At 36.8% G+C, this 17,442-nt stretch overlaps 1 protein-coding gene across 3 annotated transcripts in view; it reads right to left on the reverse strand.

The window, feature by feature from the left end:
- Positions 1 to 11,788, reverse strand: part of Znf800 (zinc finger protein 800) — a 44,048-nt gene extending 32,260 nt beyond the window's left edge. For all 3 annotated transcript variants that reach the window (XM_077796711.1, XM_026414804.2, XM_077796712.1), the window contains exons 1-3: positions 11,167 to 11,788; positions 10,583 to 10,701; positions 5,308 to 5,403 (exon numbers count right to left, since the gene is read on the reverse strand). In XM_077796711.1, the coding sequence (XP_077652837.1) occupies positions 5,308 to 5,403; positions 10,583 to 10,643 (157 nt within the window). In that variant the 5' untranslated portion in view covers positions 10,644 to 10,701; positions 11,167 to 11,788. The remainder of the gene's footprint in view (positions 1 to 5,307; positions 5,404 to 10,582; positions 10,702 to 11,166) is intronic.
- Positions 11,789 to 17,442: the final 5,654 nt, after the last annotated feature.

A 17,442-nucleotide genomic window follows, 5' to 3' on the forward strand; every position in this document is an offset into this window, starting at 1 on the left:
AGTTTGTAAACAATATTAGGTTATACATACACAGGTGTAAAAATGTAAGATTATCCCTAAATCAGACATATCACTTAGTCTGCCAAGTTCTCTCAATCACAGAAAAATAAAAACATTATCAATTTCTTAATTAGTCCTAGTAGATATATCAGTAGAGAATATGTATTTATTCCCAATAAACATGCAAAAAAGTATCTGCCTCTAATTTTACACATCAATCTTAATCATCAATTACAAAGGCTTCCCCCAATACACACACACACACACATACACTCTCGCTCATGCGCACACAGAGATACTGCTGACATAGGCATATCAAATTTCTTTCAGGTTCACAGATATACCAAATGTTCTTTTTCTCCCTCGCTTTTCAGGCCTTCACCTACATATTTTTTCTCTCCAACCCTAACATTCTCCTACTTCTCTAGTCCGGTTCATTTCCAGTAATCCTTTGGATCCCAGGTCAAATGTTATTTCCTTCAGGAAGTCTTCTCTGACCCCTCTGTTTTTGTTAATAATCATTCATCTGTACTCCTATAGCAACTTATATATCTATATAAACTTATCCCACCATCTTGTAATTAATCACTTTTAGGTATTCCCATTAAACTAGAAGTTCTAGAAGAACACAGAAGGCAACTTTGATCCTCACCACTGTATTCCCAGTCCTCAGGATAATAATGTCTGATTGGCATTGTCAAATGACAATGGAGAACTCTATTTAGGAATACCTTCTTTTTTAAATCTGTGAAATTCATTGAGGTATCAAAGGGCGGGGGCTTAAAGATGATATCTTACACATTTTACAAATGTGAAAAATAAGATGTGTCTTATTCCCTTAATATAGACAATAAATTTTTTTTCCTAAGTTAGTTTCAATCACCATTAAAGTGTTATGCTATTCCAAGGTAGGAATAATGACTTTAGTCACAATCAGTTACCATTTTCTGATTGCTTTTCTCACAATTACTCATAGCCAACCAACTATACCTCTGACAATAGCCAAAACTCCCTGACACCTGCAACAACAACAGACATAGTCATATAGACAGCAACAAAAAAGTTTTCCATTTCTCTTGATCCTAGAACATAAACAGCCAAGCTGCATTCCTCCAAATTATTTCTTTTCCCATACTGTTCTCTTTCTTGCCTTAGGTTTTAAGATTATCTTAGAAGATACCACTTCCATAACACAATAAATTTATAGTAGAGTATAAATTATTTTAGGACAGTATCTACTTGATGAATCTTATAGTTTAATCTAACAAATACTTATATTATAAATATATGTATATAGGTATATATATAAGTATATCAGATACAATGATATTCACCAGAAATATCAACATGAAGACGGTCTGTCCCTGAGAAATTCACAGACTAATATAAATGGCTGCTTTCCTAGAAACAAAGACCCAAAAGACATGCTCTGAAGATGACTATCAGAACAATAATCTATATTTTTTTTCTTACTAAACCAGAAAAATAGCTAGTCCCATTTTAAATTTATTACAATTGCTATATAACAGTCAAAACGCATGTTATAGAACATGGCACTCTCCTAAACCATATTTCCATCCCAAGTTTTTCTGTATAGAGTCAGGACTGAGGCATTATTATTCAGTCACAGCTTATACTAAGTGCAATTAAAATGGCTTTAAGCAGAAGAATAAAAATAAAAATAAAACACTTCAAAGAAGTTAAATGACTAAACCGAGGAAAACCTCTCTCTTCACACTAAAAATCTAAATAACAGACATGACACTTAGACAACAACAGTGGCACCTAGCAAGTATCACACAATGTTAATTCTTACTTTTCACTACCATACTATGAAAGTTACAATTTATTCCTAAGTATCAAAAAAGGTAGAGTTCCAGGAGGCAGTTCATTGCACATTGTAGTCTAGTACATTCTATAATACTGTATAATCTTTTTTCTATAATGTTCTATATTATTTCTCTTTTCAATATTAAACATCTCAAGAATTTAAATAGAAGATGTCGACTTCATATTAAAGACCAAAATGAATCCCTTTCTTTTCTTCCCATTTTTCTACCTCTAATCTTAAGACATCCCATAGCTCTTTCACCTCTATCAAATAAGAAATTAAGAATACTAAATTTACTTATAACAATTTAATAAATACCTAAAAGATATAAGTAAGTATCTAAAAGTAGTAAACCTTTTATTTGTTACTTAAATTTTTGTTTTTGTTTTGAGAGAAGTCAAAGAGTGAGAAAAATAAACTAAAAGTATTTACAGAAAGGGCAGAAACTTGAAGACACCAAATCACAGATGTGATCCTAGAAAAACTAAGGCAAAAGTCCATAAAACAAAGAGTTAAAGCAAACAACACATTTCAAGTCAGACAACCATCAGGGATTTCAGTGTACAGAATCTGTAATGACAAAATAGGCCACCTTTTAAAAATATGAGGCATCTATCTCTGGACTAATGTCAAAAAACAGCTACATCTACTGTCAATAAAGCAAAGGTACACAAGAGTGTGCAGTCTGCTACCATTTGTACTGGGAAGAAAAATGAGGGATGTGTGCTTGTATGTGTATAAAAGGTCCCTGGCAGAAGACATATAAACCATGTAGCAGTAGTTGCTTGAGCAAAGAGGAACTGGGGGATAGAATAGTAAAGAAACTTACTTTTTGCTCTATATCCTTTTTCCTCCCACCTATAGGCACATAATACTTATTCCAAAAGAAATATCTATTTAATTTACAAATCAAATAAAATTATATCAGGGATGAAGAAGAATTTCTAATTTAAAGCCAGGGAAAGAGTCCAAAACAAAAACTAAAGACTAAGGCAAAGAGAAAAGGTTAAGACTGGTCAAATGGTATAATACATATGGGCTTGGTGGACCTTAAAAATGAGTCAACACCCTCCCCAGACAGAAACCTTTTATGAACTTCTAGCTTAAGTAGGAATTAATACCAGCTTATGGACAGACCAGTGTAAGCAGAAGTTGAGACACTCAAAGATAACTGAATGAGCTTAAAGACAAAGGTAGCTATCCTAACACATTATTACTGCCCAACCTGACTTGGCCTCTGAAGGTTAACAAGAACAAAAACATGGACTTGCAAGTTCTATCTTCAAATATCTGCATAAGATATATAGCAACACCAGAAAAGTTGTTTAAATGCAATGTGTATAACCTAGTTATAATGGAAAGAGCCTAGAAAGAGATGGGTCACTGAGGATGTGCTTGGAAGTAGATTGGGACAGGGAGGAACTGACACTCCTAAGATTGGGAGGGATTTTAGTCCCTAAGTCATGTGGCCCAAACTTTAAGGTTTTAGTCAGGCTTGACTTAAAATCTTCGTACTAAATAAGAAGTACTTTAATAGAATTTAGGTTATCCAGATATGCAAGAGTTTACTACCTTAAGGAAATTAAAATTGCTTAGTTATGGGACACAATAAAGAAATAATCCTTTTTAAATCCCAAATTAGTTTCTCTGTGCCATTTAGTGCATTTCTACCTTTATCTTTAAGCATTACCTATAAATTAAACTATTGGTTATTTATAGATTTAAAATTATAATATTTTCAGAATTTGCCTACATAAAAAATAAAAGGAAAATTTGCAGGGGGCATTTCTTTTAAAGAACACATTTCAAAAGATAAACATAAATGGCTTTGGAATGACACCATTTTAGTCCCTGATATTTAGCTTGCATAGTAAAGTGTTGGCAAAAAGAAAATAGGTATAACCAGAGTACAATGAAAAAACAATTTCACCTTTATTTATCTTCTAAGATTAAAAACACATGGATTAAGTACAGAATATGGTTGAAAAGGCTTTTTTAAACAAGATAAAGCATTTATGAGTTAATCTAGTCTAACTTCTCAAATAACACTACAATAAGCTAAAGCAGTATAAAATAACCTTTAATAATAAATATTCCAAAAGAAAAAACCTTTGGCAAGAAATATTACTAAATAGGAAAAGTTATTAATCTCATTTCCATGGTATGAGAAAGAACAAAAAGAACTTTTATATTTGTTTAAAATTAGCAAAAATAAATCATTATTCTGTTATGCAGATATAAATATCGTACAAAAATTTATTTATTAAACATACTGTATTTATTATAGCAGAATATGACTTGTAATTTATTTGATAACCAAGGACAATAATCAAAAGTTTAAAAAAATTTTTGAAAAAGGTTATAACACCATCTAACATTTAATTCAGCAAAAATTTGTGGATACAGAATGCAAAAAGGCAAAAATCATAGGGACTATAGATGAAAAAGAAATGTGTCTTAGAAAGTCAGAGAAAACAATTTCATTTGATTAAGGGATAACCTATTTCTTAGAATCCTCAAGTAAAACAAATATATGTGTTTCCCCTTTACATTATAAAAACAAGCACCTCAAAAAATTCTCATCAATAATTACACATAAATTATCTGTTACTTTCAATTTCAGAATTGTTTTAGGAAGATAGTAAGCTTTAAAATGATGTCAAGAAAAATAAATAAATAAAATGATGACAAGATATTCTAAACCTTTAAGTGTCCACTAGTTAGTTGCCCATCAGTTGTGTCTATTTGCTTGTTCTTGTTTGACTGAACAGTCTGTAATGTCAGAGAAACCAAATTTATAAAAACGTTGACAAGGGGATTATAAGAATCACAACAACCTAGGACATTACTGACATCACAAGGGTGCTAATCATTCTTAATCATTTATATGTAGTAACATCTATTCTAAAGCACTGAATTGCAACTGTAAAAATATATTTTACAGCTAGTTCTTATAATAATCTAATGGAAACTGGAATGTCTTTTTTTCCCCTATCCTGTGCTCTATTAAAGATATTGAAAATACAGAAACTCCAGAATTTGGTAGGAGGTAAGTCACATAAACAGAGATGATAAGGTAATTAATCTAGAATAAATTGATATCTCAGACATTCAGAGTAATCTACTATACCAAAGCTTTTGAAGACCCAAAAAAATTTAATGCCTTTTGCAAATTTATAAACATGACAAAAGATAACAATGGATTTTTAAAAGGAAGCATTTTTACCAGCAAATACGCCACATAATACATTTCTTTAAACAAATCTATTTGAAAATTAATATATGGTATGTAGTATTGAAAAACATTTTCTATATCAAGTCAATATTTATTCATTTGTTTTAACATTTAAAATATTCTATTTAAAAACTAATATATATATATATATATCTTAATTGTTTTAAATTATGTCTAAGATTTCTAGATAGTTTTTAACTACTGTGTAAAGACTGAAAAATACATCCTAAAACATTCATACCTGATCGAAAGCATTCAATTATTTGCTGAATACCAGATTTGGATGTCTGTAGTGGTTGCTGTAACAAAGGAGGATCTCCAGGTTCCAGGATATAAACTACATGGAAGACAAACACCCACCCCAACCCCCACAAAAAAAGGGTTATTTAAGTGATTTACTATTAAAGTAAAACAATGGTTTTGCTACAATTAAGTTAATGAAAATCACATTTGCATATATTTTTATATATATACACATATATAATTCACCATCATCTTTGTAAGGCAAAATGAAACAATGAACAGAAAAAGCAAATAATAACATTAGGTTTAAATTACGTTTCTTACTATTTCAGGATCATTTAGTACACATGCTATACATTTGCCTTTTTATTCCCATTAAAAAAGAGTCACTACGTTTAGTAAAAATTATAAGGCTAGCTACACCCAATTAGCCATTCCAAAAGCCTTTGTATAATCTGGTATATCTCTCTGGACAATTATAAGAGCAAACTAAAAACCTTCTAAGAAGTAACTGAACAAGTGCACAATGATGGATTTACAAGAAAGTTTTTCACCTGAAGTACTCTACAACACTGTATAAAATAAAGAGAAATTTCAAGCAACTTTTTAAAAAGTCTCTCAATAGGCACCAGATGAAACTATGAAACATTCATACAACAGAATCTCTCACAACTATTGAAAGCATGAGCTTAATCTACATGTACTGACATCAAAGGACATCAATAATTATTAAGCAACAAAAATGACATAGACTATGACCCCACTTACATTAAAACATTTAAATATACAGAAAAACATAAGTTCAATATATATTTGTATGTATATAGAAGCTAATATAAATAGAAAAACAAAATTTAGCAAAACTCCTGTCAGTGTTGGCTTATAGGAATGGTGTTCCCTTTCTGTCTCACACATCACTATTACTTCAGAGCTTGGGCTTTTAGAAGTATACATTTTAGAAGCAACAAAATTTTTATATAATTTTTCCATTTTAAGATAAAAATTCTCATTTTTATATATTACCTGTACTTTCTAAGATTCTTGGATTAGTAGTATAAATATATAATTACTCATGGTAATATCAATCAAGGTAGCTGAAAAGGAAAACTGACTTTTTCCATCAGTTATCAAACAAAGAGAGAGGCTGTGGTAGAGAAAGGTGAGCCATTTTAATTATCTCTTTTTAAAACATGGTAAAGTGTTCTACTCAAGTATTACCACCATAACCCAAGATCATTGCTTGGTATGGGAAAATAAAAAGGATAACTTCAATAATTTATGCTGCCACTGCTTCAGGGCTTTGGCTTGGATAAGCAATTAGCTTTTGACAAAGGGACTGATGCCTGCTGTGCTATGCATATAGAAGCAGCTTTAGATGCATCAAATCAAGTGCTCAGTGTACACAGACAGAAGGAACTATGGTTGCAGGACCAAGTCATTTCATTAAGCAAAATTTTCCCAATTTTAAGAGAAACTTTAGGAGTGTTTTAAGTGAACTAAAAATATATACACACGTAACTCATTTTGAGAACATATGACACTGGCAAAACTGCAATGATAAAGAACCTAATACTACACATCTGGACTGCTTGCATTTTCATTTTCATTCTATTTATTAGATATAACTGGAACAAATAAACTCTCTGAATTCTTTCACTTCTCTAAAATGGGGACAATAAAAGCATCTAAATCATAGGATTGTGTCAAAATTAAATAAGCTAGTGCAAGAAAACTGCTGGATTATAGTAAGTGCTCAATAAACATTCTATTATCTTCATGATGTACAAATCAACAGCTTGCCTGACACCAAAAACTGAAAAGTCTTTTTACAAAATCCAAGTAGAAGTCAATCTCTTAGACAGTCTATTAGCAGATTGATAATACTGTTTATTTGAATTCAGTGGTTCTCTTTTCAGTGTCTGTTCATCATAGCAATTTATAACTGTTTATAAAATAGAATAATTAACTACAAAAGAAAGGGTGAAACCCCTTCCAATGTAAAGAAAAAATCAGTTCTAGGTCTGCTCTATAGGATTCAAGAAATCTAATATTAGAGAATGAAAAAATAAATAAGGTAGGGATATTAGAGGGGGAGTGGTGATGACAAGAGACTTCACCCTGCAGCCCCCTTTCCTCATTCAGGTACATGCTCCAGAAAATCACCTATAGTACACCAACTCCCAGTTCCACATGACAATACCTAATTTTAAAGCTAGAACAAAGTTTCCTACCCATCTCCCTCAGATCACTGATACCACCAGAACACATATTCAATCCTTAGACAACATTTAAAAGTAAGCTAGGGTTAACCTAGCTCTGCCTGAATGTATCCATATCTGTAGAGCTCCCACTATAAAGAACAATTCTTTCTTCATTTGAAAAAACACTCTCAACTCTAGAAAACTTTATAGATTAATACTCTATAAATCTCCTCTTAAATGTCCTATCATTCTTCCCATGATCAGGCCCATCCGTGTTATGACCATTTAAACAAAAGAAAAAAAAGAAAAAAGAAAAAAACTGCCTCCAACCAAAAAACAAACTCTCAGAGCCATCTTTTCAGACAGCTTGCCAAGAACAAACTCCCCAGAATATAGCATCCATTTTTGCCTTCTGTATTAAAATGTTCCTTAAAGATCATTCTAATTATGATGTCTGGGATTTGCTTACAAATAATAGGGTTTGGGGAAGTAGTTGGAAGGTAGAGAAAGGAATTATGAATATAGAAGAAAAGAGATTGTCTGGGTATTGATAATTGATGGAGTTGTGTTAATTATTACATCAGACTCCTTAAAACATCCTATTTTGAAGGTTTTAAATTTCTATTTTAAAAAATTCTTAAAACATAACTAAGAAAATATTTCACATACACTGACAGGCTTATAATACCACTCACTCTTCACTATAAATTGACCCATCCCATCAAGGCACAATGATCACCGGAATACTGCTCTCATCTGAGGAGTTACCCAGTATTCATAATCCAAATGAGGACAGACTGCTCAAGAGAGCCAATTAAAGAATTTCTCAAACATCATGTCATCTACTTTCCTCCAACTGAGGACATCCTTTTAAACATTATCACACCATAACACATTTCTTTCAATCCTGGAAACATCCTCCCATTTAGCAAACACTTTCCCCTGAAAAAAAATAATAATGAACTACTCTGTTAAGTAAACAAACTTCTAGCTTTCCATTGAAGTAAATCCTCAAAAAGTATTTGATTCTAGCTAAGAAAGCAAAGAAATAATAACTACTTTTAATCTCATAAGTCTGAGTATTAACCTACACGGAAAAGTTTCTGGTAAAAGAAAACTAAAATTTTAAAGTAGTGCAATTTTTCTAATTTCCTGTCAACAGAAGACAAAAAAGCAAAAATAGTTCAGTATACATTAAAAAGTTCTATTTCAGAAAACATTTTTATGTTTAAAAAACATTTAAAAATTTTTTATAATTAAAATTCTCTAGTAAACATCAATTACTAGAATATATTAAGTAAAGCATGTTAACAAATTATCTTATTTACATCCATCTCTTTCGACACAAAAGTTCTATGAGCCCAGCAGTGGCATATGCCCATAATCCCAGCTCTCAGTAGGCTGAGGCAGGACAATCACAAGTTCGAGCCAGTCTGGGCAAAAAACATACTGAGATCCTGTCTCAAAATAAAATAAAAAGGTCTGGGATATGATTCAGTGATAGAGTTCTGGCATGCAAGGGCCTGGCTTCAATCCCCAGTACTAGAAAAAAAAATTTATGAAGGAAAGACCTTATGTCTTATTCACCATTTATACCCTCATTGCACTGGAAAGCACCTGACACCTAATAGGTGTTCAACAATAACTGGTTAAAAAAATAAATGAGCAAACACCAGGCTGGGGTATAGCTCAGTGGTAGAGTACTTGCCTATCATGTGTGAGGCACTGGGTTTGATTCTCAGATAAAGATAATTTATTTAATTATCTTTATTTAATTAAGGTAGGTAAATAAAAATAAAGGTCTACTGAACATGCAAACACTTCTTCCTAAATAAGATAATTTCATTAATTTAACTCAAATGAACTTAAGTGTTCTCAGAAACAAACTAGAATACAAGGTCAGTGGAATATAGTATAAAAGGCATTCACATTCTAAACTTTAAAACTAGCAAACACCATTCAACTCCATAAAACATAAGCAATGTAGCCTCAAATACAAAAAACATGCAGTGTGAAAGGGTATGGAAAGTTAGGTCAGGGACAGTTGAACAGAAACTGGATCACATCATGGGATTGACTACTTTATTCTAACAGGTGAATTATTACTGATCTCAACAAAGTGAAGTAGACATAAGGCCACAGTACAAATTTTATTCTCATGTGTAGTCAATTTTTTGGAAATGGAAGCTCTTTCCCTTTAGCATTGCTGTTTTTCCCCATCAGGAAATTAGTTAAAAATGAATTTATTGTGATGACACTCAGTACATAAGTGCAATTACTCCAATAAAAAAAAGCAAACAAAAGTTAAAAAAAAATCTAGTAACTTCTAAGTTCAAAATGATAACACCTGCCTTTGAACTAGAAGAGTCATCTTTATTTGGTTTAGTGACAGTATATACTTGATTTCCTTTTAAGCTGCACCTCTAAATGTCACAAAGCACATCAAAGTTCTAACTAGAAGAACTGACAATGGTTTTTATACCACATCTATCAAATTAAAGTTTGTTAAATCTTCACAAGACTCCAAAAACCTTTCATTTCATAAATTAAACTAATAGTTTTGTCCTAACAAAACCTGATTCTCTCAGCAAGTTCAACCATCTTTAACCCAACTACACTCATTTTTTGACTATTCTTTAATCAAAATGCATGAGAATGCATTTAAGTTTAAATGAGACAATTTTCACAAAGATACATGCTAGTATTCTACTACTATCTTTTCCTATCTCTTCAGTTTTAAACACTCAGAGCACAGGGGTACTCTGCTGACTGCAGACTGCCTTCAAAGAGCAGAAAAAGAACTGAGTGATTGATCTTGTGGAAATGATTGAAGGTGACACTTGCAGTACTTTCTTTAAGAGATCAAGCAGGGGTGACCTCTTGTTTGTACAAGCTTTTAGCTTCATAACTTTTTTTTTTTTTTTTTTTTTTTTTTTTTTTGCTGGGGAAACTTATAGCCTATTTTACTTAAGAATGATTTCTTGGGCAATAGGCAAAGAAAACCAGAAGGAACCAAAAGGCAAAGTGACTCTGATGGAGGTCAAAGTCATTGGGGGAAAAAAAGGGACATACCTGGTTCACAGCATCCGTGATGATGGTGGTCAGTTTGACAGTATTTGTCCCTCAAAGGCATTTTCGGTGGGTGCGACCTACTTTCCTTTCACTGCAAGAAGCTCTTCATTGCGGCTGGGCTGTAGAAAGAGACACAAACCCGTCACTCACTCTGAACTTCCTGGGGGCTCTGACTGCACTTCCAGATATGTTCCCATCACAGCTTGCCCTCCAATGACCCACACCTTCTTCTCGAAAAGGAAGCGGACCGACAAACGAACTAGTTTCCAGCCCGAAGTATCGGCACAGGTTCATCACCCTACCCGGAAACGCAGCCTCGCGCGCGCAGCGCGGCGCAAGGAGAAGGCCTGGCCGGCTGCGCGGGCGGCAGCGGCCTCGCAGTCCTAGGCAGGCGGGCGGGCGCGCGCGGAGAGGGTGGCGCGGGGCGCGGCGGACCTTGCCGGGCTCCTAGGCTGCCGGGCTCCTAGGCTGCCAAGGTACGACTCCCGCCGAAGGCCGGTCCACGCCGCCCCCTCCCGCCACGCACGTGCATTGGGGTCTCCCTGGCGCAGCCCCGGTGCCCAAACCAAGTGCGCCCAACTTACTTAACTCCTGGGGCGGGCCGGCGGCCAGGCGGAAAGAAGGTAGGGAGGCCGGGCGGCTGCGGGGACAGCCTGGCGGGGAGGCGGCTGCGGGCCCCACCTGGAGCAGTCGCCGCGGACCACGCCAAGGGGAAGCGGGGTTCGGGCCGACGCGCTCCCAAAGAGTCCCCGCCGGCGCTGACGCGGAAGCGCCACAGCTCACCACGTCCCTCCGCTGGCCGAGGAGGCGGCGGCGGCTCACGGCGTCCCTCCGCGCTGTGGGGCCGAAGGACTGGCGGCGCGCGGGCGCGGGCAGTTGACAGGAGGAACCGCCTGGCAGCAGCGCCGCGGCCACCACCGAAGGAGCCGGAACCCGAGTGGGCAAGATCCGAAGCGCCCCTTGCCAGGGCAACGGCTGCCGCCGCAGCCCGGCTCCCCTCAGCGCCGCTCCACCTGCAACGGTCCCTCAGGCTTTTGGAGAGGGGCGGGGAAGGACGGGGGTTACCCCCACCTTGGGCCTTTCTGGTAGCAGTTGTTTCAGGAAACTTTATTAAGTTAGTCCCTCTTTTTCTCTGTCTCCCCCTCCCCGGAGAGTCCGAACTACCGCCGCGGAGCGGGCTGGAGGGGGAAGCAGAGACTCTCCGGCAGCGACGGAGAGCGACTGACTGACCCCGGACGGAGATGGGGCGAGGGCAGGAAGTGACAAGCTCACGGAGTGGGTGGGGGGAGTGTGGCCGGCACGCCCGGCAGCGCCGCGCGCATGCGCCCGGTCGGCGCCCCCGCCTGTGGGGAGGTGTCGCGCCTCCTGCCCGGACCGGGCTGCCGGGAGGAGGCCGTGCGGGTGGCGCTGGGGCAGCGGCCGGGATGTCCGGCCCTGGCATCTCGCGCGCGCGCGCGCGCGCGCGTACGCATCATCCCGCCGGCGGACCCAGAGCCGAAGTCCCGCTTTGCGCGCACCGGGAGGTGTGAGGCCCGCGGTGCCAGTTCGCGCCGCGCTGGGGTTTGGGCTGCTGTGCCAAACTGTTGCTTTAGCCGAGCTTCTTTAAGAGGAACCGACCCCGAGAGGGTTGGGAAAACACTACAAGAAAACTTTAGGAAAGGGGTTGGCAGATAATGTGAGCTGTGGATGGTGATGATCCAAAAAGGCTATTCGTGCGTCTATAAATGGCAAAAATAGAACTTTGCGTTTTTTTTCTCTAGCCAACAGTTTTGAAACTCTGCGTCCTGGAACTTGGGAGGGAGGGGATCTTCATCAGGTTATCAGGGGAGAAAAACTCTATCAGCAGTAGATCGGTATTTATTCCTGGAGCGCTCTGTTGTTAAAATCACAAAGTGAAGTTGGGTCACGTGGGTAGTACTCACTTTCCCTCCTCTTCAGTGGTGCCCAAATCCTGCTCAGAAAATCTCCGAAGATCGCCATCGTCTGTCAAATCTGCAAACCCAAGGCTGCTTCAGGGGAGCTAAGGAAGCCCCTCTGCCTCCTCCCCAACTCTGAGAAGGAAACTTTTGCCTTTGATAACTTAGAGCAAATATGTGTCCACTGTCGGGAAACTTTAAGGAGAAAAAAGAGCGTCTGCCTAGTTTATCACCCCCCTTACCAATATCACTAAAACCTTCGCAGTTATCTAACTTAAGCTGCCAGTTTTCAGGAGCCTGAAAAAGTAAAGTTTAGTATACAGGCTCTGTGTGTCTGGGAAGAAAAAGAAAGGAAAAAAATACCAAAATACGTTTTCAAAATACAAAAGAAAGCTTGTAAATTGATGAATTTGCTGCTGTAAAAATGTCGGGTGGAACATTTAATTCTTTCAGAATTGTAGCAGTTTGATTATGGGGGTACCAGAAAGGAGTAGAAAAATAATCTAGATACACACTAACCAGCCACATAAGTAGTGTTTATGCTATATTTATCTGTCCCGTGGTCAAGAGGCATCACCCATTACCTGTCACAGATTATAAAGTGATTTGCAATAAATTATGTCATTTCTATGTGATGGTCTTATGCAGCCATTATAACATTTTGTCTAATAGTTGAATAGAATATGCTTAGCTATAAAAATGAGTATTTTTTTGAAATGTGACACCTTAACAGTGGAATTACATGTGACTTATTTTCTTTATGCTTTTGTATACTTTACAAAATTTCTAATTAAACATTAAAAAACCTTGAGCAAAAAAAAAAGTTAAAAGTCAATTAGGCTGTACTGTGAAATGGTATAGAATAATAATAAAGCACAACCATAAGAACAAAACTAAATATACATTATGAGTGACACTATGCCATAAAAACTGAAATGAAACAAAACTAATATTTGAAGTATTTGAATGGTAAAAGTGGAGGCATATAATCATTTCCAGAAGATCTTTTCCTACTTTTGCAAAAGGATATTGTTACAGATTAGAAAATGAATATTTTCTAATTTATGGGAGTTTGGACTTGGAAAATGAATATTCCCATAAACCTGAAAAGACTTTATGTCAGATATGTAAGAGTTATAAATGTTTGCTGACTGGATTTGGAGGTTTTTTTTCCTAATGTAAATATATGCTGTGTCATACATAACATTAAAGTTCAAAGTGGTCATTACTAGAAGTCCTCAGAATTGCTTGCTAACATAACTTTCGGACAATCTCTTAAAAATTAGAGACAAGATTGAAATGTGCCTGTGGGTGAAACAAATATTAAACACTGATTCAAAGAATTTAAAAGATGAAAACAAATCATGGAACTTATCAAGTAACCCTCATTTTAAAGCTGAGAAAACAGACCCAGAGAATATATTGATGTGCTGAAAGTCAGTAACAGAACTGGGTTCGGGACCTAGTTAGCACTCTACTGTAATGACAATAGTAATATCTGAAGTGTACTGAATAGTTTATATGTTTTAAGCTCTGGTTTTAATTCAGTTAACTTTATAAATCCAATGCATTTTTGTTATCCTTCCATTCTATGGTGAGGAAACTGATATAAAGAGATTAGATAATTTATCAAGGCTGATAGGCTGTTAAGCCAGCATTTGAACTGGAGCATCTTGGCTTTGGAACCTGCTAACTTAACCATTATGCTGTATTCCTTCACTGTGTTACTTTTACTAAACCATACCTGTTTCATATGCATGTATATGTATCTGTGTGTGTATACACACATGTATATGTATGTATATAATTGCTGCATAAAAATCACCCATGATTAGTGATTGTTTGGGATTACATTGTATGTGAAAGATAAACCAGTGGGGCCTGCCAATGGTGAAAGGCAATATATATTAAAATACTATGTGCCAAGCTCATGAAGTAGAAATTGGGTTGCTCAATCATAAGAATTCAGTTGAATTTCGCGGATTCTAGAGTTTAAGGGGCCTTAGGACATCATCTAGACTTATCACCCTGCCTCTGAGAAGGTGTACAAACCATCCCAGAAAAATCTTGCCTTCCTATTTGTTCATTTTTCACTGCAGTAACCTACATTAACACATTATTATAGCATTACTTTTTGATCCTTAAAAGTCTAGAATTAGTTCCAAATGATTAACCCTAAGTCTACTTTAAGTTTAAAAAGTAATTGCCTCTTATTCTCAAGGTGAGAGAACACTATCCTCAATACACATTCATGCATATATATCTGTGTGTGTATATGTAATTGCTGCATAACAAACCACCCATAATTAGTGATTTAAAGCCTCTGAATGTGCTCTCAATTCTTAGATCAGTAATTTGGACTAGCCTTGTCTGGAGTCACGCAGCTGCTGGAGTCATCTGGTAGCTTGACTGGGTACAGTCATGGCTGGCAGCTGGTGTTGACTGTTGACTGGAACTCTCCCTTTGTAGCCTTTCATCTTCAAGGAGAATAGCCTGGGCTTCCTCATGTGGCAGCAAGCCAAGCCAGTAGAGTGGAAGCTGCAAGACCTCTTGAGGCTCTGAGCTTGGCAGTTACATGACATCATGTCCATCTCATGCTCTTCATCAAAGGAGTAAAAAGACAGCCAGAGATTCGGAAACTGGAGAGAGAGACTCCTCCCTCTTGATGAGAAAAGCAGCAAAGTCATATTCAAAGGAGTACACATTCAGGAATGGAAGGAGCTATTGTAATGAACTTTGCATATAATTTATCACAATATATAATTACCTCAAGAATGATAACTTATTAGAACTGATTTGTTCAGTATGCCTTCAGGAACAACAAAACAAATACTAGTCAAATATGTTCTTTAGATTGACATTGGGTCAATTTAGTGACCTTCTGAAGATAAACTTTGGTGATTCTTTAACTTTCCTTACTGGTCTTGTTTTTCTCATCATTTCTTTACTTTCTTTTAGATCTATTCTTAGTTTCCCATCTGTTCTAAACAGATCCCACTATAACAGAATAACAATCCAGCATCAAGGAGAACCAATCATAGTTCTTACAGGATCTATATACTCTTGCTAGCTTTGATTATAAAGTGACATTTTACAATACATAAGTAAATCTATAATTAGGTACAAATGTAAGCACAGCCCACAGTAGAGACTAAGCATTGAGAAAGAGCCATATACAAATTGATGTAGGAGAACATATATTAAACTGTCAATATGTTTTTAGTTATGTAGAATTTAACATCTAAGTACAAATAAGATGAAAAAAGAAGATAATACTTTCCCCAAAATGCTTATTTTAAGGAAGAAAAAGAGTAGGTTATAACTGGGTATGTTCTGGTTTAGACATGTCACCCAAAAGCTCATGTGTGATACAATACAAAAAAGTTCAGAGGTGAAATGATGAGGTTTTGAGAGTATTAACCTAATCAGTGCATTAACCCCCTGACAGAGATTAACTGGGCAGGAAGTAGGCAGGTAGGATGTGACTGGAGGAGATGAGTTATTGGGGGTGTGCCTTTGGGGTCCATATTTTGTCTCTGATGAGCAGAGCTTGCTCTCTGCTTCCTGGTGTAATATTCCCAGCTGCTTTTCTCTGCCAAACCCTCCACCATCATGGTCTTTCTCTCCTCTGTCCCAGAGCAATGGAATCCACTATCTAATATGGACTGTGGCTCAAGCGGTAGCACGCTCGCCTGGCATGCGTGCGGCCCGGGTTCGATCCTCAGCACCACATACCAACAAAGATGTTGTGTCCGCCGAGAACTAAAAAATAAACATTAAAAATTCTCTCTCTCTCTCTCCTCTCTCATTCTCTCTTTTAAAAAAAAAAATTCTTGTTAGGACTTTTGGTTACAGCAGCTAAATATTGACTAAAACAGGGTGTCTGCCCTGGAGATAAAGTGCCCACTGGGAACCCCCTGATAATGGCTCTATATACTCCATTCCTGGTACTAAAGGTACTCTTAAGTCCTGCTGGCCAGGTGATACCATGATGCATGGATGCTCCATGCTGTTTTGTGGGCACCAAACCATACCTTACCGGTATTTCATTCTAATGTATTTCATAAAGCATTTAAGTGAATTCCACAGAAAATTACTTTTTATAGTAGAGTTTTTTCATAAGTAATTCTGCAATGTAATTTAATATTAGCTAATGATAAATATTAAGTACTATGCATTTTTCATCAAACTCATATGAAGATCCTGGGTTGGATGTATTATATTTCACAAACAAGAAAATCATGTCTGAGTTAGGATTTAACCCTAGATCTGAGTTCAGAACCTGTGCAGCAAGTTACATATACTCTGATGATTCCTAAAATTTTATCTCCAGCTCAGATCTCTCCCTGGAGCCTCTAAGTTATATTTCTAACTACCCATGAGACAGACCATCTGAATATCCTCAGGCATCTTAAAATAAGCAGGACCAAAACTGAATTTATTTTTTCACCAAACCTGTTCCTCCTCTTCCATATTTTAATAACAGTGTTGCTATCTGCTCAGGAGCTCAAGGTAGAAGCTTTGGAGTTAGAGGAGCACGTGCAAAGATGCAGTCCAACCTTGGATACCTGTATCCAAGGTTTCTTTTCTCCCTCATCCGTGTCACTGAAACTAGAACTTGAAGCTATTGGTTCCACCAATAAAACAGTTTTCTCTCTCCCTACACAATATCAATCTTGTAGTCTCAATCCTCATTTTTGAACCACTGAAGTAATGACTTCCAGAATCTCTCTACCTCCTAAATCTCCTTCACTCTAATATCCACAATATCAAGATACTTAAAATCCAAACAAAGCTGATGTTACTGCATAACTCAAAAATCCCTTTCGACTGCCAGCTGCATACATGAATAAGCCAAATTTTATCAAGGAGCTTTAAGAAGAGTAGGTATTTTGGAATCCAAAGTTTTTGACAAAAGTCACAATTTTTGTGACTCTAAGCAAG

Source organism: Urocitellus parryii, chromosome 3, assembly GCF_045843805.1.
Source record: "Urocitellus parryii isolate mUroPar1 chromosome 3, mUroPar1.hap1, whole genome shotgun sequence".
NCBI lineage: Eukaryota > Metazoa > Chordata > Mammalia > Rodentia > Sciuridae > Urocitellus > Urocitellus parryii.